At 43.1% G+C, this 27,610-nt stretch overlaps 1 protein-coding gene across 5 annotated transcripts in view; it reads left to right on the forward strand.

Moving 5' to 3' along the window:
* The first annotated feature begins 2,425 nt into the window (after positions 1-2,425).
* LOC139637465 (rap1 GTPase-activating protein 2-like) overlaps positions 2,426-27,610 on the forward strand; it is a 31,993-nt gene continuing 6,808 nt past the window's right edge. For 2 of the 5 annotated variants that reach the window (XM_071506192.1, XM_071506193.1), the window contains exons 1-11: positions 2,426-2,853; positions 9,934-9,969; positions 22,221-22,305; positions 23,374-23,409; positions 23,813-23,860; positions 24,267-24,299; positions 25,124-25,375; positions 25,555-25,658; positions 26,216-26,294; positions 27,291-27,344; positions 27,426-27,509. In XM_071506192.1, coding sequence (XP_071362293.1) covers positions 2,810-2,853; positions 9,934-9,969; positions 22,221-22,305; positions 23,374-23,409; positions 23,813-23,860; positions 24,267-24,299; positions 25,124-25,375; positions 25,555-25,658; positions 26,216-26,294; positions 27,291-27,344; positions 27,426-27,509 — 855 coding nt within the window. In that variant the 5' untranslated portion in view covers positions 2,426-2,809. Of the gene's footprint in view, positions 2,854-9,933; positions 9,970-11,433; positions 11,507-13,075; positions 13,396-22,220; positions 22,306-23,373; positions 23,410-23,812; positions 23,861-24,266; positions 24,300-25,123; positions 25,376-25,554; positions 25,659-26,215; positions 26,295-27,290; positions 27,345-27,425; positions 27,510-27,610 lie in introns of those variants that run through there. The other 3 variants (XM_071506196.1, XM_071506194.1, XM_071506195.1) reach the window with 3 other exon arrangements.

Below are 27,610 nucleotides of genomic sequence, written 5' to 3' on the forward strand. Positions count from 1 at the left end.
AGCACAGTATGAATATCGTCCACAAACATTCAGAGCAGCTGTTACAGTAAGAAAAAGGAAACAGTGGCCTCAGTCTAATTAAACACTAATTGAAGTTTGAACAAAAAGGAACAAAAACAATTTATTGTGTGTGAGTTATGAATCAACAATTAATCATTCAAATAATAAAGATGTAAATATTGCACATATTTTCATAACAAAGCACAAGGAAGATCAACATGAATCAGTATGAAAATGAATAAATAGTAAGAAGATGAAGGAAGTGTAGATCCAGCGGGTCAGTCGGATTCAGTCTGACAACAACACAACCTCCTTTGTGATTGTGCCCCCCCCCCCCCCCCCGTCCTGGCAGAGGTGAGGAGTCACACAGCTCCACACATATGGTCTCTGCAGCACCACGTTGTGTTTTTTATGGAGTTTCTGTGTGGTCGGTCCTCAGAGAGAAGCTGCCTGCGTCATCTCGGTTTGGACTCAGATGACAAATATTTGTTCGTCCAGTCTGTGTCACAAACCTGAGGTGAGGAGTTTTAAAGACGTGAGTTTATTCTAGGGCAACCTGGCCTTTAATGTTCCAGCCATACAGAACAACTACCAGACACTTACCAGCCTACATTTAACCAAACACTTAGTAAATCTCTCATTGTTGTCACAGCAGAGGCAAAAACACACTTTTACATAATATATGTTTATGTTTAAGTTACCTTAGCAACATATTTCCAAGGTTACACAATATGAGATTATAGCTGCGTCTCCGTATTTTGCGCTCCCACTATTTAGTCTCTACCATGTCTCTGAAATCCAGCTGCACTGGTGAAGCAATGTGTTCAATCAGGAGTTACACTCAGGAGTCAGTGTGTTTGTATCAAGCAGCTTGTAGGGCTCCTGAGGGTCCCGGTCCCCAGGTTAAGAACCGCTGCTTTAGATTTTAATGACCCCATGACCTTTCCTCTGGTGCCACCCACTGGACAAACCTTATATTTTTAGCTCCACTGCTGTTAGGACCAGTTTAATGATGAGGATGTTGTTTGTTAATATGGCAGCTGTAGTGAGCACTGCAGCCTGTAGGGGGCGCCAGCAGGACAGGACTTTACCCCGACAGACTTGTTCATGGTTCTTAATTGAAGGAAAGAGGACGAGCTCCGCCTCGTCTCAGTGTGTATGAAGTGACTGCAGCTCACACTTTGTTCCCTGTTAATCCTTCATCTCCGCTGGTAATGTGATGTAAATGTATTCAGCTGCTGAGGATCTCTCAGAGAATTAAACCTGAGAGCTCCCAAATTAGAGGAAACACACACACACACACACACACACACACACACACACACACACACACACACACACACACACACACACACACACACACACACACACACACACACACACACACACACACAGAGCCATTTGTTGTGTCTTCCTCCTCTGTTCACTGATCTTCTGTTGCTTCAGCTCGTGTTTAAATCACTGTATAAATGAATTTAGCTGCTGCTCTCCACCAGCTCGTCTGAGCTGCTCAACAGTCACATATTAACCTCCGTCACAAACGGAGCCGTCAGGTTTGTTTCAGTGTTTGAATACAACTGCAGGAACAGTTTACATTTTACCAGGACTGTAGAGAGGAATCAGTCCAAAGTCCCCATGAAGCTGAAACCCACCTCCCATACAATCAGCTGAAGTCCTGATAGGTAGATCAATAGATAGATGATTAAAAACATGAGATTGTTACATAAAATAAATAAAGCTCATATACATAAATACTGTATATCCTGATGTATTTTGTTGCCATCATTAGCTGTTTCAGCTTCACAGCTGAGGATTTGTCAAACGTGGGAAACTGAACATCTGTACACAGCTGGTCGGACAAAGAGACTTCTACTGAAATTTTGTGAAAAAATGGATTTATTGATAACTGTGGTAATAAAAACAATCGTCTGTTTCACTTTGGTTTTTACCAACACACCAATTTTAACACCTCAGACAGGTGAGATTTTCTGACTCTTTTTTTAATGTGCAAATTGAAAACGTGCTTACAATACGTGGATGGAAACACTTAATGATATAAAACAGCAACGTTGGAGAAACTGCAGCCAGAGGATCAGTGGCCTTGTTGCTTGTTAAATTACTGAGACAATTAAATGATCCTCAGTCTGTCTGTCGACTGGCTGAGTGTTTGAGCTGTAGGTTTGTCATTGTTCGTTTTCTCTCCTGTGAAATAAATTTTTATCTGAGTGACACAGATAAATGTTCATGTTGGTGTGAGTTCAGGCTGCAGCTCGTGCAGAGCATCGTTACATAACATAAAATCCAGTAAACTAACACTTGTATTGTCCATTTATCTCCATTTATTATGTATGATAAGTTTTCAGAGCGACAGCGTCTCTGGTGGATCCTCAGCCTCATCAGGGCGGGGGGGAAGAGAGAGAGAGAGGACACCAGAAATACTTCCATTTCTATTCTGTCTTTATGTCTCTCGCCCCCCCTCTCTCTCCTGGCTGTGTGTGATGTGAATTGAAGTGGGTGAAGGAGAGAAACATTAACGGCAGGAGAAGACAGCGGGAGGATAAAGAGAGACTGAAAGAGTGAGCGAGCGAGGTAGAGAGACAGTGGGAGAGGAGAGACAGGGAGGCGGTAAGAGCGTGTAAAGGAGGGCGTCTGACGGAGATGGGAGTATTTATAGGTGGAGAGATGAGATAGAACGACAGTGTAGAGAGAGAGAGGGAAGGAGGGAGGAGAGAGACGAGAGAGGGAGGAAAATCCAGACACAATAAGAAGAAAAGGAAGACAAAGAGGAGGAGAGGGCGAGCGAAAGACCATGCTGAGGAGGAAGAGGAGCGTGTCATTCGGAGGCTTCGGATGGTAAGAGTGTGTGAGTGTGAGTGTGTATAAGAGTGTGTGAGAGTGTGTGTGTGTGTCTCATCCTTTGGTAAATGGCTGAATGATCTCATCACCTCTCCTACTCACACTTTCAGGGTTGTTGAGTTCATTTCCAGTCTGAGCTGCACTGAAATGACATCACAGTGACATCATGGTTGCATCAGCACCCCCCCTCTAAATAAAATCGTAAAATCATTTTATTTTGTGACCGGCTGTGATTCAAGATGAGAGGAAATCTGAACATTAACGTGGTCAAAGTGAAAATGTGACTTTTTTTGAATGGGGTTTGGTTGAAAACTTTCCAGGCTCTGCTGCAGCTGGTGTGTAGTGTTTCCACAGAGTTAATCCTTTGTCAGTGTGAGATACGTTTGCTCTGTGTCTCTGTTTCCAGTCGACTGACAGTGAACAAAACCCTTTTCGCTGCTGCAGTTAATGAGCAACTTTCTGTTTTCTCAGGAATGGGACGACAAAGTTTTACAGCACAGACTGCTGTTTTCTGATCAGCTGCAGGAGTCTGTTAGGATCAGTTATGTCTGTGATGGGAATGAGATGAGCCGTCACTGTTGATTCTTTTAAAGGAAATCCATTCCATCTCCACGCTGGGGTTCGGTTCTGATGCCCAGTTTAACTTCAGACCTGGTCCTTGTCTGTTTTCTGTTAAAAGGAATAGTTTGACATTTTAAATAAAACATTTATTTGCTTTAGGGCTGCAACTGATGATTATTTTCATTATTGATTAACTGTTTTGTCTGTAAAATGATAGATAATAGATGGCAGATAAATGCTATAATTCCCCACAGTCCAGGTTGACGTCTTCATGTCATTATTCTCTGACCAACAGTGTAAAAGTCAAACTTATGAACAGATACAAACATATTAACTGTACCATCATCAAATCCTCTCATTTTAGAACCAAGTCCCAGTAAATTTCTAGAATGATTATTCAATCATTAAAATAGTTGCCGATTCATTTTCTTGACTAATCAATTAATTGATCAATTGCTGCAGCCCTGACTTTATCGTCACGAGTTGGACGAAAAAATTGATACGACTCTCATGTTTAACCTGTAAGTGCGGCAGTTTAGCCAATGGGTGACTGGCGTTTGGCATAAAAACTGGGAAACAGGGAAACAGCTAGCCTAGCTTAGCATAAAGACTTAGCTTAGCATAGAGACTTGAAGCGGGGGAAACAGCTAGCTTAGCTTTGTCTCTGAAGCTTGTTAATCGGATTTATGATGTGACTCAGAGATTTAAAGTGATAGTTGTGGTTGACACGTGGTTGTGTGAGGCAGTCAGGTGTCGTCAGTGTGTTACCTGCAGAAGGTGCAGATCAGCACTGACAGTTTACAGAAGCAGCCGGGACAGAGTGGTGTGCTGCTGTGGGCGGGGCCAACAGATACTTTCAGACCAAAATAATTAAATATCTGTTTAAATGTAAAATAGCAACACAAGAATATTTCCAGCGCTTTATTTTAGACTTAAATCTAATTAGTATTTAATCTGATATGTGACACTTGTTAAATGTGAAATTATGTTTAATTGCAACAGCAAATACATTTTGTAGGAAACAGACCTGCGACCAGATGATTTTACATTAATGTAATGAGGAAAACTTCATTTACACGTTGACACTGAACGTCTCAGACAACCTTTTTGTTTTCCACATAAATCTCAGACCTCATAGTTCAGTCTCCACCTGCAGTGACTTTATTAACCTGGGTTCTGGTTCTGTCCAGACTCTCATAGATCCTGGTTCAGGTTAAAGATCCTGCTCCGGTTTAATCCAGAGACAGTTCACAACCCGTTTATTTACATTGAACCTAAACCACCATCTTTACTGACCTGAACCAAAGAGCTGCTGCTGACTGAAACACAGACGGGACGTGGACCAGGTCTCTGAGTGTGGACCTGGTCTCTGGATGAGAACCTGGTCTCTGGATGTGGACCTGGTCTCTGGTTGTGGACCTGGTCTCTGGATGTCTCTGGATGTGGCCCTGGTCTCTGGATGTGCACCTGGTCTCTGGATGTGGCCCTGGTCTCTGGATGTGGACCTGGTCTCTGGATGTGGCCCTGGTCTCTGGATGTCTCTGGATGTGGCCCTGGTCTCTGGATGTGGCCCTGGTCTCTGGATGTCTCTGGATGTGGCCCTGGTCTCTGGATGTGGCCCTGGTCTCTGGATGTCTCTGGATGTGGCCCTGGTCTCTGGATGTCTCTGGATGTGGCCCTGGTCTCTGGATGTCTCTGGATGTGGCCCTGGTCTCTGGATGTGGCCCTGGTCTCTGGATGTCTCTGGATGTGGCCCTGGTCTCTGGATGTCTCTGGATGTGGCCCTGGTCTCTGGATGTCTCTGGATGTGGCCCTGGTCTCTGGATGTGGCCCTGGTCTCTGGATGTCTCTGGATGTGGCCCTGGTCTCTGGATGTGGCCCTGGTCTCTGGATGTCTCTGGATGTGGCCCTGGTCTCTGGATGTCTCTGGATGTGGCCCTGGTCTCTGGATGTGGCCCTGGTCTCTGGATGTCTCTGGATGTGGCCCTGGTCTCTGGATGTCTCTGGATGTGGCCCTGGTCTCTGGATGTCTCTGGATGTGGCCCTGGTCTCTGGATGTGGCCCTGGTCTCTGGATGTCTCTGGATGTGCACCTGGTCTCTGGATGTGGCCCTGGTCTCTGGATGTGGACCCGGTCTCAGTTGCTGTTACTAAATGTGCCACATCCTGTATTAAACTGTCTCCACCACGTTTCCCCAGAATATAAATAATAATTCAAGACATTCACAGAGGATGATGACGATGATGATGATGACGATGACAATGACGATGACGACGATGATGATGACGACGACGACGATGATGATGATGATGATGATGATGGTGGTGGTTCATCTCTCTGTTGAACGTCAGTGTTAAAATGGCGGCTCTGCTCAGACGCCCGTCAGTTCACCGGACCTGACGTCTTCAACCTGGACTCAGATGGAGCAGAAAGTTCTGGTTCAGGGAGGAATATAAAGCAGCTGCTGTCTGCGTCTCAGTAAATCTCAGTCTGCAGTCGGCCTGTCAAAACTCTGTGTGTGTGTGTGTGTGTGTGTGTGTGTGTGTGTGTGTGTGTGTGTGTGTGTGTGTGTGTGTGTGGAAACTCTTACACAAGCCTCCTTTTCAATCATTTACTTTACTCAGTTTTCTTTTCCTAACCTGTCCTTCTCCCCTTCCTCCTCCTCCTCCTCATCCTGTCCTTCTTCCACATTTCCCTCTGTCCTTTTATACCTCCTTATCTCCTACCCTAACTCCTTGTTATCTTATATACCTCCTTATTTCCTTTCATACCAGCTACATTTCCTTATCTGCTTCTGCACGTCTTTTTTCTATAGATCCTTATTTCCTTCTATACATTTCCACTTCCTTTCCTATATCATCCATTGCTTCCTTATATCCTTCTCCCATACCTCCTTCTTGTTTACCTCATTTTATACTACCACCCCCTCTTTCCACTCATACATCTTTCTTTCCTTGTTATTTATTCCTACACATCCTACTTTCCTTCTCTACATCCTTATATCCTTTTATGCCTCCTTATTTTCCTCTGTAAATGCTTCTTTCCAGCTATACTTTCTTTCTTTCATGTTCATTCTTTTTTCCTCCTACACATCCTACTTTCCTATTCTACATCCCTATTTTCTTCTATACCCCCTTCTTACCTTTCATATCTCCTTTTCTACCTCCTTCTTTCCTTCTTTTTTCCTTGTGTCAGTGCCTCTTCCTCTCACTCCATTCTTCCTTCATATTCACCCTCTCTTCCTCCTCTCCTTTCCTCTCTCTCTCTCCTTCGTCCTAATAAAAAACAGAATATCTTCATAGTTCACCTCGTTCCTCTTCGTCCCCTCTGTCCTCCCAGCGTTTAGACCGAGCCGACTAATAGAATTGCAGTATTTAATAATGCAGGAGCAGCTTTGGGGCAGCTGCAGGAGCAGTTCATATTAAACCCTCCGACTCTCCACCCGTCCCGCTCCACCTCCCCTGCTCCCTCCTTCAGCAGTGATGCTTCTCCTCAGTTTAACGCCACAATCTGTCGTTGGATTAAATCAGAAAATGTTAACTCAGCAAACTTTCTGTTAATCTGGTTATTACAAATATTCATATGAACATTACAGAGGAAAGTGTGTCCATAATAAAGTCTGTAGCCACAGTTGTCTTCACAGGGATAAATAAAGGTATGAAACTGAGGCTGTAATGTTGAGTCTGCAGCAGAAAACAGAACTGATGGTGAGACTGGGTTTAGTGAGGAAAGATCCTGTTGTGAACTACATTCAAAGTGTTTGTCTTGTACGGTGGCCTCTTCAGGACATCTCAGGTTGAGCTCTTGGCCCAGTGTTTATCAGGCTAAGCTGCAACTGAACATCCATGGTGCATGTTTTCATGTAACATTGAACACATTAGCTCCTCAGTACGTTTAGATGATGCTGGGGACGGTTGCAACACTTGTTGCATTTCTCTCACTCACTATTTGGATGAGACCACCTAAACCTTTACATATTAGATTTCCCTCTGTCTTCATTGCCCATACCATTTAAATATGATTACATAGGATATATCATTCACAATATTTATTTGAATGGAAGAATTCAGAGGTTGCAACTGACCCCAACACTGGGGGCAGTTGCAACATGGATCAGTGATGGTTGCAACATGAAAATACATTGAATTTCATGAATTAACTTTTGCATTTTGTCTCAGTGAGCATAGTATTCTGCATTGTTTTAGTACTATTTATTTATACAGCAATATTACAGTATTAATTATTTATTTTAGTAACTTTTATTAAAGAACAGTTACTGAGTTCTGTGTCGTATAGAACATAGAACCTATTTTGAATTAAAATAGGTACAGTTTAATCATTTTATCATTAATGATGAACAGAACAGACAAATATATTATAAGATCATTAGAGTCCAAAAAAATAATTCCCACAATAACTTGTTTGTCTTCTCTTATGAGTTAAAAAGAACAGTTACTGTTGCATCTGTTTGGACAGAATTAGCTGCATATTTTGTCTATTTTGAACTAAAATGCTGAAACACACTGTTGTGTGGTCTGTTGTGATTTGGCTGCTTGTCGGCCATGACAGAACATCATGAGCTCTGACCTGGACACATGCACAGTTCTGATTAATTCAAACAAAAGCTCAGTTTGACAAAATAAAGCTCATGGAAAAAATGACTTTCTCTTTTTTTTCAATAAATGCAGCAGCAGATGTTGAATGTGTCGTCTGTCTTCAGTGGGAGGAGGGTCTGACTGAGCATGTGCAGTATGAGTGTCATCACTCTGTCATGTTTCTGATTGGAGGAGAGGACTTGTTGCCCAGTCTCCCCACAGGAAGCTCTTTGAATACGGCAGCGCGGTGTAAGTTCAGGCTGATTCGACTCAGCTGCGTCATTCACCTCGTTCATCCATTATGACCTGACGCTTGTTGGAGGTGATGATGGTGATGATGATGGTCCATGTCATCTGTAGCGGTGGGTTATGACACGTTACCTTTAAAAACATGGCTGATTGATCTGATTGATCTGGATATTGATCTTGGTCAGATTGTGACAAATTTAAAGAACTCAGTAACTGTTCTTTAATGTTCAGCTTTGTTTCTCAGCCATCTTTGTTTTCTGTGTGTGTGTGCGTGTGTGTGTGTGTGCGTGCAGATTTAGCAGCTTATATGTGTTATTTATGACCTGTGGGAGTTGAGTTTTCACTGAGTCATCATACATCCAGGCTTTTAACGTTAAGTTCGATCACTCTCTCTCACTTTCCATTTCTATCTCTCCTCTCCCTCTCTCCTCACCTCTGCTTCTCTAGTCTCCTCCCAACCTCTCCTCCTCTCCTCTCCTCTGTCCTCCTCTCTTCTCCTCTCCCCTTCTTCTATTCTCTCCTTTCCTTCTCTCCTCTCCTCTGTCCTCCTCTCCTCCTTTCCTTCTCTCCTCTTTACTCCTCTCCTCTCCCTTCCTTTCCTCTTCTCTCCTCTCTTCCTCCGTTTTCATCCTGTTGTCCTTTTGTTTCCTCTCCTCTTTTATTTATTTTTTTATATTTCCTTTCCTGTCTCCTCTGTCCTTCCCCTTTATTTCCTCTGGTCATCAGTATCTAATCCTGGCTGCTCAGTCTACAGTTGTGAGAGGTGTGTGTGTGTGTGTGTGTGTGTGTGTGTGTGTGTGTGTGTGTGTGTGTGTGTGTGTGTGTGTGTGTGTGTAAGAGATCTGGACTGTTTCGGGGCTCAGACATGAAGCAGGAGGAGGTTTTCACTCAGGGGTGGAAGTTAATTTATTGATAAGCACATGTAAACACAGTCAGTGCTGCTACAGGAGAACGAGCATCACCTACAGTTACCTGCACACAGACTCGTGTGTTTTACACATTTACTGACGTACAAAACAAATACTGACACTGAAGCGATCTGACAATAAATATTTGTGGTTCATTCTGGTCGTCCATCGTACTTTTGTACTTTTAACAGTAGATATTAAATTTCAATGGTGTGAAAAACATTATTTCTTGTGATTTATTTATTGCGCTGTGATGTTTTACAGCTTCTTCGTGTGTGTGTGTGTGTGATATAAATGTGTGATTTACTGCTGCTGAAGCTCTTAAATAAAAAGGGTTTTTATTGCGTCACACCTTTCTTTGACACACACACACACACCTCTGTGTCTGTCCAGCTGTCTTTGTGAGGACACTCGTTGAAATGCATTCTTTTAACCTGACCTCAACCTAAACCTGATTCTAACCTGAACCCTAAAACGTCCTCAATCCAGAGGTGTAGAACTCCAACTGGTCCTCACAATGTGTAGTCATACCAGTACACACACACACACACACACACACACACACACAGAGAGAGAGAAAGGTTACCTAGGTTAATAGAATATGCAGCTGTAACTCAGTAATGTCTGAATGTTCCTCCTGTTATCAGAGAGTTGAGTGCCATAAACAATATGTTAACAGCATCTCTCTCTCTCTCTCTCTCTCTCTCTGTCTCTCTCTCTCTCTCTCTCTGTCTCTCTCTCTCTCTCACCCCCTCTCTCTGCAGGATTGATAAGTCCACAGTCAGCGCTCTGAGAGCTCGGTGAGTAACAACATGAATCCTGTTGTTTCAGAGTCAGAAAGAAAATCAATGAATCAAGAGGAGAAACTACAATCAGCTGATCAGACCGGTGTCATGAGTTCGTCGCCATCATGGTTACATGGATCTAATGTGAGCGCAGGTTGGCTCTAAATCCAACAAAAACAAATACAGATTGAAGTTATTTATAGATCAATTGACTGATAAAAATTAATCTGCAACAATTTTGATAGTTGATTTAAATTGTAACGTTAAGACAAACGGCAAAAATTCATCATATAATAAATGAGAATGTCTGTAGGTTTCAAACTCTCAGTCAACAAAATACACTATTTGAACATGTCAGAAATTATAATGTAATAATGCATTTCATGCATTTCAATCAATCAATCAATCAAATACTTTATTGAGAATAACTGAAGAGGTAAAGAATATAGTTAAGTATAAATATAAACATAAACAATATATAAAAAAATAGAAATATAAACATAAAATCTAAGAATGTCCTTAAATAAAGATGTAAAAATATACAGTATAAATATAAATGTAACAGTATATAAGCAGGTAAATGCCCAGTTTTAAAATTGCACCTATTATTGGAATATTGCACTTATCTCAATGATTGCATAGAAGAATATAATAATAAGTCCTGTTTCAGAAACCAAAGAGTTCATAGATTGATTGAGAAATTAGTCTCCACTGACGTCTGATCGGCAAACTGCTGTTTCCTGTTATATTTTGATCGTCTGTTAAAAACTCTTCTCCTCTGTCTCGGTCTGAAGAGGATCAGACAGTGGGTTCTGTTGTCCAGCTGCCTCTGGGCTGCACTCAGTGTGTTTGTTGTGTGTGTGGTCGGGGCAGAGAGGTGATACAGTGAGAAACATCAGTCAGAGAAGTGATTTATACAGACACAGCTACAGAGTCACTGTGGCTACAAGCTCAGCCAGTGAAGCTTCAGCTGGATCAGCTGTGATCAGCTGTGATCAGCTCCTGTCTGCAGTGTCTCATGATGCTCAGACCACTGTCACTGGATCACTGTGATACTGAAGGAAACTTAAAAACAGGAGGATTCTGAATGAAGTTCTGCAGGGAGAAGGAGAGTGATTGTTCTGTGACTTACAGGTGGATTTATGAGCGTTTATTTGTGATCTCTAAATGCTAACGTGCAAAACTCAAGCCTGAGTGTACGGAGACGTGAAATATCTACTCAGAGAATCACATTTAAAGGTTTATCAGACCACAGCAGTGTGTGACACTCAGACAGGATGTTACAGCTGTGGACAGTCATCACAGAGTCACCATTGTTTTATTCTCATAATGTTTACAGTCGACACATTTACGTAGAATTTGTCTTGCATTCGTTTGATTGGCCGGTGCATCTGGATGGCGCTGTATCTGGTTAAACTGGGTGTTTTAGCAGAGCCCCTGTTTGTCCCACGTCCTCAATCTGTTTTCTTTGTCCTGAAGGTGAAGTCACAGTTTGATCTGTTGTGATTGGACGAGAAGAAGCTGCAGGGGATTTTAATCTAATGAAGCTCAGGTGAGGTGTTTGTCGGGTTATTGTGTGATGAAACAGCAGGTTGATACCGTCAGGGAGAAAATCCTCGTCTGTTCCTGAACGGCTGATGACATCGTGTGAAAGAAAAGCTGGTGTGAGGAGACGCCACAGAGACGCAGCAGAGTTCAAAAGTTCAGCTCCATCCTCAGACGTTTCCTCCCTGAGGAGTCTGCTTCTCTGCAGCGTCGTCTGTGTTGGATCATGTGGCGTCACAGACGACTCCTGTCAGCGTCCTGATTCACAGCCGTCTGTCCCGTGGCTGATGGTCTCACTGAGGATGAGTGTGGTGAGCTGTGTGCAGTCAGACCAGGTGCTACAGGTGACAGCCTCACCTGGGCTGCAGCAGCAGTGAAGGAAACTCACACACACTGTTTCTCAGAGGCTTCACCACTGTCCTCCAACATGTTGATTGATTATTAGCTCAGTTTACTGATCGATCAATAGGGCAGCAACAGGTCAAGCTGTTAATGAACTTTAAGGACCATAAGGAAACCTGTGCTCAGGTTATAACATCAGGTTTCAAGCGTTCATATATGGACATGAAGACAATTATAACTGGTCCAGTCGCACAAATACCAGGACTGTCAGACCGGAGACCAGGTCCTCATCCAGAGACCAGGTTCTCATCCAGAGACCAGGTTCTCATCCAGAGACCAGGTCCACATCCAAAGACCAGGTTCTCATCCAGAGACCAGGTTCTCATCCAGAGACCAGGTCCTCATCCAGAGACCAGGTCCACATCCAGTTTCCTGCAGAACAGATTTGCTGTTTCAGTTTAGTTGTGTAGACCAAGTGCAGACACACACACACACACACACACACACACTGTGGTGACATGTGACAATAATCATGTTGGTTCTTCTCAGAGACACAGAGGTGATGTTTATAAACATGTGACTGAGGTGTGTCTGTGTGTGTGTGTGTGTGTGTGTGTGTGTGTGTGTGTGTGTGTGTGTGTGTGCGCCTGCCTGTGGGGAAGGTGACCCGTCTTTCTGAGAATATTCTCCTCTTTTCCCTCCAGCAGTTTTTCTTCTGATTTACACTTTATCATCTGTCCATCATCTCTCTCTATACATCCTATATATATCTCTCCCTCTCTTTACACATCCTCTCTGTCTGTCTCTCATATAAAGTCATAGTCATAGTGACGCCAACTGAAAACAGGAAGTGACCTTTGATTGACAGTCATCATTTGATTTACACAACATTTTCATGTTCTGGTTTACACTTGATAATCAGGAGCTTAGTGCTGGCTGCCCCGAGGTGATCCTGACTTTTCCTCCCTGAACGTCACAGCGGTGTGAGCGCTGGGGGCGGGATCGGCAGTTCTCCATCACCACAACAGTGACAGAAGCTTCTGAGGAGAAGCTCTCACAGCTCGTCCCTCTACCGTGTTCTGTGTGCTGAGGTTTCTGTTTACTTTGTCCACATGGAGGATATTTTGTTCTCAGCTGAGGACGGGGCTCAGTTCTGCCCTCTAGTGTCTGAAGTGCACCAGCAGCAAAGCAGCACCGCATTCCTTCACTGTGTGGAAACAAAAACCAACAACAAGTGTATCTGCAGCTGCATCACTCTCTTCTCTCTGCTCTCACTCGTCCTCTTTGTCTTCTCTCCTCTGTCTTCCCCTGTTTTTATTCTCACTCTCTCTGTTTTCCTCCATCTGCCTCTCTCTCTCCCTCTCTCTCTCTCTCTTTCTTCTCTCTAAGTGATCAAGGCGCCATAATCCTGATGGTCACCCTGACGTTATGAGAGAGAGGGAGGAGGAGTGAGAAAGAGAGCGAGTGAGAGAGAGAGAGAGGAGTACTAGTGTGTTAGATTTGAGCGAGATGCTCAGTAACCGACGGCAACGCAACAATGCCGCACGACCACTGGTGAGTCTGGCATTTCCCCTCGTCCTCCATCTGTGTGTGTGTGTGTCTGTGTGTCTGTGTGTCTGTGTGTGTATTTACAGACATAATTTTGAATGTGTTCACATGACATTGTAATCTAACCAGTGATGCATTCAGGTGTTGAAATATTTAACAGTAAATATCAGGTTTGGAGTTTATATTTGCACATGTTGTGTTTGTTTATATGAGCAGCTGCTGCTATTAACAACACACACACTGTTGTGTGAAACGGTGTGAACTGATTTTTGTCTGAAGATAGTTTTACCCAGAAATCACCTGAGTCTGTAAAACGCCTGCACAGCAACATGTTGACAACTGCAAGATGAATTAATACAAGAGGAAAATTAAAACTCTTGTTTTATTGCAGGAAAAAAATGTAATCTCATTTCAATTTCAATTTAGATATATAGAAGTTCCATTTCTGCAGCTCATATATTAGTCAGATCACATTTCCCCAAAATGCATTAAGCCTGGGGTGTGTGTGTGTGTGTGTGTGTGTGTTTGCAGCTAAAGGGCAGACACTCCGTCTGTCTAGAAACAGAAGCAGCAGCGACTCCTCTCCCTGCTGCTGCTGTTGTCGTTGTTGTTTATGATTTTGTTGTCGTCGCTTTTCATTTTTACGCCGTTGTTGACAGCAGCGACACATTTGCCACCTGACGGCTGTAATCAGCCTCCTGACAACGAGAAGAAAAAAACTGTGTGGCTGCAGAGGACGTCCCTGCAGGTGGTGGCGAACCACAGATTTCTAAAAAGTCAGTGAACACACAGATTTATGAGTGTTCATGCAGAGCAGCGTGAGCCTGGAGCTGTGAAGTGAGTGTGTCCTGGGAGGAGCAACACCAACAGTGTCACCAGCGCTCCCTGCAGGCGCCATTGTTCATTACAGGCAGATTAGTAAAGTGTTGGACTGATGATCGTAGGGTCTGAACAGCACATTTTTGGTTGGACTGTATTTCTCAACATTTCAGTGGTTTGTACAGTGTAGGACAACCAATATTGATAATAATCTTCAATATCATTATTGTAGCAGGCATCAGTGCTAACAGCAGTTACTTGGACCGGTCTGGTAGTAAAGGTCATTAATGCTAATTGAGCAAAGGGATCAGACAAATTGAGCCCAATGAAATTCGTCACCTACAAGTGTAAACCAGCCAAAACGTCATGGATCGTCCTTTGGTTTAGCAGATACGGGTCTGACAGATGTAAATACCGAGGTTTTTACTTTGTCTGGCTTCAGTTGGCAGTGGTGCAGGAAAACTGAGCTTCCCAATGTGCTGAATGTTTGTTCAGACGCTGCTCTTACATTTACTCCTGTGGCAGACACTTTTATCCAGAGAGACTCTCAGTGAGGGACATCACTGAAGCTTCAGTGCAGTGGGAGACCTTGGTGTAAGGACGAAGTACAGCATCTAGTTAATGAGTGAAGAAGTGAATAGAAAGTCATAGTAAAAGCTAGTTAGACATGTAGTTAGAGATTCTTGAAGATAGAGAGGGACGCCCCTGCTCTGAGAGACTTCAGCAGCTTGTTCCACCATCAGGGAACCACAGACCAGAACAGTCTGGACTGAGATGGTCTTGTGTGTGATGAGACGGTGGAGAAGGAGCATGAGGCTGTATGATTGAGCTCAAGTATGGTTCAGACCCAGAAGTCACTCTGAAGGCAGCATTAGTGAATGAATTGGATTCAGGCGGCCCTGAGGAGCCAGTGGAGGTCAATGAGTAGCACTGAAAGCACAAAGAGGGATTTATGGTTTAATGTGTTACCAGCTTTGTCTCTGTTGGCTGGCACACCTGTATCATTGGGTCTGACTCCAAAATGTTCCCAAACAGGGGCAGAGGCATTTGTCTGACCTCTGGTGATGCGTGATGTGCACTACAATACGTCACGTTAATAGAGCATCTGTCTCTTTTTGATAGGAGAAGGAGCAAATGTTTTGATGGTGGTGAAAATCATACCTTCACGGCTTCTAAATACCGGGGTGTACCTTAACATCATGACACCGAGATATCCTTCCTAGTGGGTTGAACCTGAAAAACATGCTGATGCCGGGAATCAAAGACTCAAGGGTCTGCCCGTGGAATGAGGTGGAGAAGAAAGAAGAGAAACATCCTCGGGAGTTCAAAAGTCAGGAGCTACGAACTGGAGCCAACCAACCGGCCTGTTTTCATCCCATCTCAACTACGTAAAACAACTTTAAACAAATCAAGAAAAGCGCCGTCCACAGCTTCACAGTTCTACCATGGAGACACATTGGCAGGAAGTGAAATACTGTGTTATACAATAGTTCAGATGAAAAGAAGCTGTTGGCTTAAGGTTGATGCTAACAGTACAGTTTATTATTGACCTTGGAACCAGCAGTTGACAAAACAATCTCAACTCAAGGTCCACTTGCCTTCTCTTGAACTTTCAATCAGTGAGTTGAGTTGAGATTCCTTTGTCACTCAACAAGAATGTTGCTTTAGCCTTTTAAACTGCTGTGACATGTTCAAGTTCAGTTTCAGTGTCGTATAACACCACTGCAGGGTCCACCAGAGGTATTTGTCACTTCAGATTTGTGGTGGCTCAGCTGGCAGGGCTCATACCAGCCAGCCCTGCTATAAAATTGAAACTCATCCAAAACTTTGATATTTGCTGGCTCTTTTCTCTGCTTTATCCTTTCACTTTGCTGCAGACATGGAGTGAGAGCTCCATGTTTTCATGCTTTGAGGCAGAAGACTTGGATCGAGACCCCTTCATTGTCATTGATACTGTCTGTGATTTTCATGGACAGAACCTCTTGGTGTAGCCAGCGAGAGAGTCTGACCTCAGGATTGAAAAAGTGCTTTTTGCCGATGATGTGGTTCTGGTGGCTTCATCATGCCATGACCTCCACTGCACCCTGGCACGGTTGAGTGCTAAGTTTTGGGGATGAGAGTGAGGGCCTTGTGAAGCGTTGGGTCATCTATCAGAAACCCCTCCCCGTCACACCTGTCTGACTTCAGAACTAAGGAACAACAACTGATTATTGTGCAAGGTGCTGCAGTAAAAAAATGAAAGGTCACCTGGCAGGAAAGTTTTCTGAGCAGGGCGCTGCATTGGCCAGTCACATAAGTGCAAGCACCATTACTAGTAGATTACTTGGTAACATGAAAGGTGTAAGTCTACTGTTTACCTGGCGTTTGTCCCAGTTTAAGGCAAAAGAGTATTATAAATGGCTGTGCAGCCTTGTCTGATAAACCCTCAAATTCATGAATCCGTTACTCAAACTGGACTTCCTGCATCGTATTTTACTATCACACTAGCAACACAACCCCACAAATGGAGTGCATTAAAACAACAGTTTCTGGTCTGAGTTCTCCCTTAATTGTTAGTTGATATGGAAGTTAGTCAGGTTAGTTTAAATGTGTCAGTATGATTCCAACAAAGTGGTTATTGGATCAATCAGTGTCTCTGGCTTCACCTGGACGGGCTACATCTGACAATTTCTTTTTCAGTTTTCTTTTGGAAATTGCAGAGATTGAAGAGTCCTCTGTGGCCCCGTCGGTCGGCGTCACCAAACACAGTTGACAAACTTGGCAAGAGCAGGGAAAACAAATGTGACTCTCTAGTCGTTTTGTCAGGACATTGTCTGTTGGTGGTTGTTTTCCACTGTGACTCACCACATTTCTAAAAAAAACAGCGACTGTTGATCTGCACACGTTTTCATTCCTGTTGACCTACGTCTTTCAGGTCGGGCTCTCATCGTAAAGTCTGATCGCAGCATTAGAAGCATTGGAGACTGTTTGGTATCCAGCCTCGGTTTGGGCAGTCAGACAGCAGGTTCAGCATTTAAAGGTGATTGAGTCCTGACTGTGTTGGATTATATTAATCTGCTGTTTCAGCTCTGCAGGTTGATTTTAACAGAAATTAACTGAAAGCAGTGGCGGCCTGAGAGGAATAAGTTTTTCTTAAATAAGTTACAGCTAAAGCAATTAAACATGAAACACCACCTGCGTGCTCGGTAAAAAATTTTGGTGTCCTGCTGTTGTCACATTACTGATTCACGGTGGAGGAACTTGAGGGTTAAGTTTGAATTTTAATGAAGAGCTTTGATGTTCCCTCAGAGCCCAGGAGGCTTCCTGGTTGGAAAAGAAATCACAAATACATTTTTCATGACTTTTCATGCAGGAAAATTACCTGGAGCTGTGCCAACTGAGTACAGATGAAACAGAAGAAAAAACGTCCGACTGTATCTACAGTAGTATAAACAGTGTAGCTGTGAGGCTGTGCTTTGTTTACATGCATTTGTAAACAGCTGTATCTCCTCCTTGAAGGTATTCATAACTGCTGTATGAACAGTTTGGAGAATGCATTCACACATAAGCACTTTTATATGAAGGACTTGTACTATATGTGTTTAAACCAGCACACACCAACCACCACCAACACAGAGGCTAAATAAAGCCTTCTCAAAGCACTCTTGTTTTAATGATAATGATCGTACATTCAGGACTGAACTGAAACCAGGGGAGCTCACTTTTAATTTTTCGTTTGATGGGGAGAGATCACCTGCCGAGCTTTTGTCATGATGTGATCTTTTATCGTGCAATCAGACTGAAAAACTTGAAATCTTTTTAGAGTTCATTTCTTCTTTAAAATGTTTAAAAACATTATTTGTGTTTTAATTTTTTTTGTAATTACAGCTTTTCATCAAAATTATACTTTTTGCAAATGATTTGTTGCAATTGACTTGCAATACCTTTGTGGCCCACCAGTAGTCCCCGGCCCACAGATTGGAAACCACTGCTTTAATCAATACAAATAGCGTTTGCTTTTTCCTTTAAACCACCTCCAGACACAGGTGGAGGAAATACAAACATAAATGTGGAGGAGGTTCGGAGAATCTCACAAAGCTCCAGGATCTGATGCAAGAAACAAGTTTTTAATGTTTTTGTTAATTTTTTTGTCTAAATGTTATCATGAACTCTACTGTTCTTTGTTACGAGACGTTTTATTTGTGAAAATAAAACGAAACGAATAAAATGTGTTTGACCAGCAAATCCCGCAGGGCAGGTTTAACGATAACACAGTGACTAAATTTATCCGCTGCTTCCTCCAGTTAAACTCAGGTTCGGTTTGTCAGAAGGTTCTTCTTTCTGCTGTGGAAACACCCCGACAGGTTTCTTTGTGGTCGTTTTGTATTTTGTCCATCACCGGTTTCAAACTGAAACTGTCATGGACAGGGCCCGGAGGAGTATTTGACATCAGCGTATCATATTAACGTGTGTGTGTTTGTCAGAGATGATGTTATTGGCTGTGACGCGCAGATGTCAGAGGAGATAACGAGCCAGCTGAGAGTCAGTGAAACTGGTTTTATTTTTAATAACTGAAGCTCAGGAGGTTTATATCTTACACACACACACACTTTTGATACTGATATATTTAAACTCAGAACATAAATTCTAAAAGTGACAAAACTCTGAGTGGGACTCTGTATTGTCAAGTTGCACTACGATGGATGCAGGTAGAACTATTCCTCCAAATTTGATCACGCACACACACACACACACACACACACACACACACACACACACACACACACACACACACACACGACCCCACAGAGTGACCTTTTCTCCCTCAGCAGGTTTTGTGTCTCCTCCTTCCCTTCAGTTCTCGTTTCCTCATTGTGTCTTAATGACCTTTTTGTCCATTACTTGACGCTCTAACACTTCCTCAGGTTTTAAAGCCAGGGCTGTGTTTTGGCTGAATTTGTATATATGAATAAAAACTAGTAATTAGTTAGATTTCCCCTCTGCTGAAAAACTAACAATGTAGACAGAGCTCCCTGGTGTGAGGCTTAAATACAAAAAAACACGTATAAAACTGAAATACTGTCGATCCAAAAACAGTTTCCCCTTGTTAATATATATAAGGACTAATTCATTTAAAAGTTTTTTGACAGAAACTGAGGTTCTGACCTAAATGAAACTGTCAGGGTTTGATTAATTAGTGTTTAAAAGTCTAACATTTCATTTACAAAGGTCTTTAATTAGAAGAGAGGCTCTGAGCCGCTCACTGTTGTTACTAGAGCTCCAGAGAGAAGCCTGAGAGAGGAGATGTAAAACTACACTGAGATGGTTTTTGGTTCTTACAACCACAAATATATCTTCTGATGGAGAACAACACTTCAGATAAAACACAGGAGAAGTTAAAATATTGGACCTTTAATCTTTTTCTCTCCTGCTGTAACGTCACTAATAAAAAAAGTGTGATTTTAGCTAAATCAGTCTGTAGATTTTCCAGTATCTTTGTTCTAGACCTCTGCTGTTATGTAAAATTCATGTGTTGACCCTAAATAAATAGGCTATGTTTTATTCAGATAATTTTCTGCTGCATATAAAAAATGGGACAGAAATCTCCATAATTTCACGCAATTAATTCTGGGCCTTAACCTTGTGACTGAACCTGATTCACAATGGTAGATGATAAGAATATGAAATGATATTTTTGTCTGACCACCACTGTGAAACACACCTTGGTAAAATATAATTCACACACTAATGTTTATTACAGTGATGCACTGGAAGGTCGAGCTCCACTCCGACTCTCTATCTCCTGCTTTTTTCTAGGTTTCTTTCTTTCACGGGTTTTTATGTAACATCCCTCACTATGTGTCCATCAAACACACACACACACACACACACACACACACACACATAGACTTACGCAAGGTCATTAACCTCTCTGTGTGGCTGCTGGCCCTCTGGCTGTTCCAATTTTATCTCTTTTCAGTGAAAATGTCAGTTTGGTGAAATTAATTTGGATTCATAAAGGGACAGTAGAGGAGGAAGGCTGAGGATGAGGAGGAGGAGAAAAGTAAGAGTTCTCGAGGGCTGATGGGAGAGAGGGATGAGATTAGATTCAACTTCGTTGTCATTGTGCAGTTAGTATCCAACTAGAAGTGCAAGGACACGGCTTTATTCAGGAAACAGTCCCATATTCTACATTTTATAACTGTTTTATCTGAAGTGTTGATCTCCATCAGAAGATATATTTGTGGTTTTAAGAACCAAAAACCATCTCAGTGTAATTTTACATCTCCTCTCTCAGGTTCTCTCTGGAGCTCTGGTAACAACAGGTCAGTCAGCCAATCAGAGGAGAGGATCTGAGCCTCTCTTCCTGAGTAAATGTTGTGTGCAGGTTTTACACTGTATTTAAAGTTGCTGCACAAACCTGCAGAGCAGTTGCTGTTTACTGTCTTAAAGTGCTGGGGCCTGTGATGGCGGTGATGTGTGCAGCCCTGTGACGCCGCAGGAGGAGACCTGACACCTCTGATCACAACCACAGTACATCTGATAATGAAGCTCCCACTCCTGACACTTCCTCATCCTGCAGGGATCAGAGGCTAAACGTCTCAGCTCAGCAGGAAATGAACGTCGGCTCAGTGACTCTTCTGTATAAAAGTGTTTTAATGCAGAGAACACTCAGCAGCGCCCCCGACCCCCCAAATGTCCTCTCACGTCACCAAACATCCCTTCACCTTGGTGTGAAGGTCAAATCCCTGGTACCAGGCTGTAAACATGTTTATTTCTGCCTTTAACATGGGAGTCTATGGGGACTGACTCCCTGTTGGAGCCAGTGGTGACTTCATGTTTCAGCCTCAGCTTTTGTGTCTGGAGTCGATGTTCAAGTCCAGGTACGAGTCATCAGAGCTGAGTCAAGCGTAGCACGACTCAGCAGTTTGACTCAACAACATTCAAATCAGAATCATCTCACAACTGTTGGAGTCTGAGTCTGAAATCTCAAGTTGTTCACATTCAGATCTAAGCATGACTCGTCAATATTCACGTCCATGTCAAATCATGAGCCGTCAACTTTTAAAAACCATGAATCCAGTGAAACTCTGACAGCAGATCAGCGACGTGATTGGCTGCTGACAGCTTCTCCAAAAGTTTAATCTAGGTCAACATCTTCTTGGACACCTGGCGAAACCATGGCAACCGTGGTGAGCAGTGTTCGACGACTCGCCTGAGGGCGAAGGAAATGAATGGTCTTCTGGCTGGTCGGCACAGATGATTACTCTGTGTGTGTGTGTGTGTGTGTGTGTGTGTGTGTGTGTGTGTGTGTGTGTGTGTGTGTGTGTGTGGGCTCCTGACAGATTGGAGCTCTATCTTTAGAGACAGACTCATCGCTGCTCTGTGACAAATACGATGATGACATGTGGCGCTCAGTAAAATCAGGACACACACACACACACACACGTGCGGCAGGAGGTGTGTTGTGTTTAATCGCACAGTGTAACAAACGTGATACTGATACTAAAAGTTGTTACATAACACTTTTTAAAGAAGTTTGCATTTCAGTTTCATGCCATCACAGATTTTTCCCGAAGGTTTGATTTGTGCTCTGAGTTTAAAGGCTGAGCACTTAAATAATCAATACATTCAGTTTAGTCATTTGATTTATGCCCAGTCAGGCCATTAAAAAGTATAAGTAGCAGCGACACACACGCATCTCAACAAAACAGCAAAGTAATGCAATAAATATTATATTAAAGCTGCTGTAATCTATATTTGTATGATCACTTCCTCCGTCCTCCACCTGCTGAGCAGCAAACAGCTGACGGACTCAGTCAGCAGCTGGTGAACATGGTGGAGCGTTTAGCAGCTAAAGAGGAGCAGGAGGAGCCCAAACCCAGAGCTAAAAGAGAGGAAACACTGGGCACAAAAACCACAGCACATGAAGAATGATGGTCGTTAGTTCAACTCAACTGATAAGTGAAAAATGCTTCTTTCAGCTGGTTTCTCTCAATATTTTTACTGATGATTGTTTTTCTTTGTTTCAGCAAACAGGAGCTCCTGACCATCTCCAATGTTCCTGTGGGAGACTGCCCCCCCTCTCCGCCCCGCACCGCACCCCCCACCATGAAGGTAACACACACACACACACACACACACACACACACACACGTACAGATGTGTTTGGGCTGGGACTTGGATCAGCGTCAGCTCTGGTTCCACCGGCTCAGACTCACTTGGGTGATGCTGCCACCTGCTGGTGTGAAGGACGATCACTGTTTCTGAGACGTGGAGTCAAATCACTTTAAAAAAACTAAACTGGGGAACAACTGAGAAAAGGCTGAACTTTATTAACTATCTCTGAATTATATAAAAAAAAGATTAAAAATGCTCCTGTGTATTCATGTAATTACTTCTCTGTTTTATCTGATTTGATTTTGTTGTGTTTCAACACGGTGACGATCTGAACATGTCGGCCAAGCTGCTTCATCACTGTTTATGTTGTGTGTTAAATGTGGAAATAAATCATTAGTCAGTCTCTCACACACACACACACACACACACACACACACGTGTCTGTCAGACACATCACTGACAGCGTTGCCAGTTTTGCTGCTGTGGATTCAGTGAGTTACTCTGTGAACTACAACTTCAGATGCATTTGAATCTATATTTGTTTACATTTTATAAGACTGAATAAGCTGAATTAGCTGTTAGCAGATTCAGTTTGGTTTTCACCACTGGATGTACTGATAATTATCACTGGGTTAATTTGATGCTGAAGAAAACTTAAAAACCTGAGGATTCTCTGCCAAGTTCTGCACATAATGTCCTCGTGGTTATCAGACATAATGTAGTGTAAGTCACATTGAATCAGCCAAACTACAATACAACACCTGTACACACCTGTACACACCTGTCCACACCTGTCCCTTCACCTCACTCAGTACCTTTGCCTCACCTTTCTGCCCCTCCCTCACAACCTTTCATTGGTATAATAATAATACATCATAACAACCCACCTGGATCAACCTTCACTGTCCAGCTGAAGAGAAGGTAACTGAACTGTACCTGAGGCCTTAATCTCCACCTGATTATAAACCAGGTCCTGACTTCCACACACACCTGTGAAGAAGTGAGTCAGAGGTAAAATGAAATAGACTCAACATTAACACAGAGTCTGTCTCTGTCTGTCTGCAGTCGGCTCATTTCTTTGACATGATGGACAAGATGGAGGTAAGAATTTAATCTAAGTCTGCTGCTGTGTGTGTGTGTGTGTTTAAGACACATGGGAAGACATTTTTCATTGTTACCAGAAACTATTAAAACGACCAGTGAGTCACACACATGTTCCTTCATCACCCTGAACACACACTGTTTATTCTGACTCAGCACCCCATACAAACACACACACACACACACACACTCTGCCATGCTTCCACAAATACCCACCTCAGCACCAAATGTGGATTAATTCACCGCTGAAAATAGTCCGCAACAAATGCACCATTTCCTCCTGTGTGTGTGACGAAACCTCCTGAAGTGAATCTGTTCGTCAGCGACGTGTCTCTGAAGATCCGGCCGTCACTGAGCCGAGCGACCGTCCTAACACTGTCCTCTCTCCCTGACGCTGATGCAGCAGGTGCCAGAAGCTGCAGAGATGAAGACAATCCCTCAGAGACAGAAGGCACGTCTGTCCATCTGGCCGTCCTCATGTCCATCCACTCACACTGTCTCTGCTTGGTTTCATTCATGTGTTCATGTTCGCACAGACACACACAGAGTGGCGTCTCAGCGTCGTCAGAGACGCTGCTCTGGTGTTTTTCATGAATTCATGCGTTGAGAAGAAATTCATTTTCTCTAAATGAGATAAATGAGGCTGTGACTGTGTGTGTGTGTCATCTGCAGTGTGTTACTAAAACATGTGAGTCACAACAGATTAAGCTCTTGCAGCATGTTTACTGTCGTGTTCGCCATTGTGCAGTTTATTCACGTGTGTGTGTGTGTGTGTGTGTGTGTGTGTATGTGTATGTGTATGTCAGTGTGTTTGTGTGTGTCTACATGTGTGTAACATCTTTGACTTCCTCTTTCAGGACGACTACATTCCTTATCCAAGGATCGAGGAGGTGAGACCAACCGCCCTCACATCTGTTTCAATATGATACGACACAACACAGGATACGAATCAACACAATACAACTTACACAACACGATACAATATGATACGACTCCAATACAATGCAACATGGTATGATGTGGTATGAAGCAATAAGAAACAGCACAACATGATAAGAAACAAAAAGACACAACGTGAAATGACACAACACGATAAAACATGGTCCGATACAGTGTGATACAACACAGCACGATACAGTACAAGACAACATGTCACAACACAATACAATATAATAAAATACGACTTATTTATGTACAGCTGACAAAAATGGAAGCGATAACATTTTAATGAGGGTTGAACAGCCTCCCCGGAGAACATCGGATCCATACAGTGCTCACTCAGCGATAACATTTAAAAGTAAAAACACTTTTTTCCAACAAGTTGTTAAAACACTGAAATTAAAACATACGATAAAATCCTGAAATCCAAAAACACGTCGCCACAAGTGAAGTAAGAAAACACCCACATCAGAAGACCAAAGTACAGGTCAAGTTGAAATGAACCTGTTGACAAAACTTAAAAACAACGTTCCCAGCATGAAGAGGTTCGTGTTCCTCAGCCCCTTCGATCACAGTCACAGCTTTACACTTTAAACCAGAGAGTCAGAGCAAAGGTGTAGAGGAGGCACAGAACCACAGGTACAGACAGACTCACCTGTGATAAGGATAAGAAGATAAGGTGTGCAGTCAGAGGAGACTTAGAGCTTTCAGACCATGTAGGTTGTGAGTCTGGTAGCTTTAAGTGTGTGTGTGTGTGTGTGTGTGTGTTTTGCAGGTGTTGGAGAGGGGGGGGCCGTACCCTCAGGTCATCCTGCCTGAGTTCGGAGGATACTGGATCGAGGATCCTGAGGCTTCTCCTCCTCCTGTGCCTACTCCCTCCTGTCTGGAGAGCAGGGGGGAGGGGGAGGAGGAGGGGGCAGGTTTGGGGGGAACAGATGAGGAGGACACACCCACAGGGGATTATGGGTACCGTCTGGAGGAGATCAACGAGGCTGCGCAGGCGTACAGGAAGCACTTCTTGGGCAGGGTGTGTTGTGTGTTGTTGTCAGTGTTGAAGCTGTGAGTGTTGATCTCTTCAGTCAGTCTCAGATACTGAGCCGCTGGACGGACACGTTTAACCTCTGACCTCGTGTCAGGTGGTTTGTTTGTGTTGTGATGTCACTGTAATGAAGAGAGTGTGTCTGTGTGTTTGTGTCTGATTCTCAGGAGCATTTAAACTTTTCCTGTCCAGCCAGCAGCCTGGGAAACCTGCTGCTGTCTGTGAGACATGAGGAGGAGAAGGAGCAGGAGCACCTCCATGTGATCATCAGGTACACACACACACACACACACACACACATGCGCGCGCACACATGCGCGTGCACACACACACACACCTTCAAATACATTTCAGACCCTTTAGATGAATGACAGTAAGACCCCAGGGCCCCAACATGAGGACGATCCTCAGAAAAGCCTGGAATTAAATGTTAGTTTTTATCTTTATCTGTTTTATCAGTATTATAATGAATCTCCAGCTGTTGGCTGAATACAACAGCTTCTCCTCTTGTGAAGTGTTATCAAGTCATTTTAAATGCTTGTTATGAACAATGTTTCTCAAATAGTCATTCCTGAAATAAGATCAGTTTACAGTTTCTTCACACAGGTACCAGGTGGAGCAGCAGTGCAGGTCACAGTTACAGGTGCTGAGAGGAGACACAACAACCAGGGGAAATAAATAAATGATAAAATATGATAAAAGTGGAATATTGCACTCTTGTTTCTACTGCTCAGATCCATAAAGTCAGAAAAGGCTTTATGAGTTCTTGTTCTTTGTATGTTTTGTTATTTCCTGGTTTCTGGAGGTTTGTCTCTTCTCTCCCTTCAGGTCTCGAGTGAAAAGCGTGTATCACAGATTGTCTCTGATAGAGCTGCCCGACATCCCCAGTGTACCAGAGCTCGCCAAGGTACACACACACACACACACACACACACACACACACAGGTCCAGGTCATGTTCACTGATGAATAAGAGCTGACAGGACCATGATGTAAATGCCAATCATTTTAAGACTTATTGTCCCTGCTGGTTTCTGTCATTGTTGTGGACCAACTGTGAAAAAATTAAATATATAAATTCTGTGGTTTATTAAAAAGCTCTTCAAAAGTCTTAAAGGCTCCTCTCTTCAAATTGGCTGTTTTCTGAGTGATCCGATAAAAATACAGCAGATTTCAGGTAAACACTCAGAGAAACCAAATCCTGCGAGGTTGGATGGTGGGTCCAGGTGGGCGGGGCTTGGGGCGGGGCTGGGGCCGGTGACTGTTTTGTTGTGACATCACAAAGTTCCAGAAGTCCTGACGGCTGGTTTTAAGGCTCAGTTTCTGAATACAGGCTGTGTGTATTTCTCTGTGGACTGAGGCTTTGATTCTTTCACAGTATTAATATAGAACCTAGACCTGCTTTATAATCACAAACACATGGACATCTACCTTTATACTAAATGGGACCTTTTAAGAGTCCCATATTAAGTATTGTTCTTCAGAAACAAGTGATGGTGATTTTGCTGTTGCTACTGAGCTCTGTAACGGCCACCTTAATGATGTTAGAAGTTTATTATAAAATTATAATAAAACCTTTAGATGTAATAATTCTGTGAACACTGCAGACACCCCTGTCATGCCTCTATCATGATAATAATAGTAATAACAAAATAAAGAATAAAAGTATTTTATTCAAAAAAAGGGGAAAATAAACAAATAAAACACATAAACCCAGTTAAACAGTAAAAATGAGGATGTGGGCTGAAACTAAATATTTTAAGATGTGATTTAAAAGATGCTACTGACTCAGTACAAAACCTCTTTCTAACTGTGTGTGTGTGTGTGTGTGTGTGTGTGTGTGTGTGTGTGTGTGTGTGTGTGTGTGTGCGTGTGTGTGTGTGTGTTTGTGTGTCCTCCTGTAGCTGCTGTGTGATGAGGCGGCAGGTCTGCGGTTCAGTCCCATCCTCTACCCGAAGGTGAGCCCAGCTGACAGCAGCTCCTTCTGTCCTCTGAGCGGAACTGATCACGTTTATCAATAACTGTCCGTCTGTGTGCAGGCGTCTCAGCTGATCGTCAGCTACGACGAGCACGACGTCAACAACACCTTCAAGTTTGGAGTCATTTACCAGAGATTTGGACAGGTACGCACCGACCTTTGTAAAACACACAGTCCTCAAAACCATCTGATATAAAGAAACAACAATACATTTCAAAATAAAAGCCTGTGTGTCCTTTGAACACC

This window comes from Trachinotus anak, unplaced genomic scaffold (assembly GCF_046630095.1).
Source record: "Trachinotus anak isolate AG129_WGS33_773 ecotype Australia unplaced genomic scaffold, CSIRO_AGI_Tana_v1 ptg000020l, whole genome shotgun sequence".
NCBI classification, from domain to species: domain Eukaryota; kingdom Metazoa; phylum Chordata; class Actinopteri; order Carangiformes; family Carangidae; genus Trachinotus; species Trachinotus anak.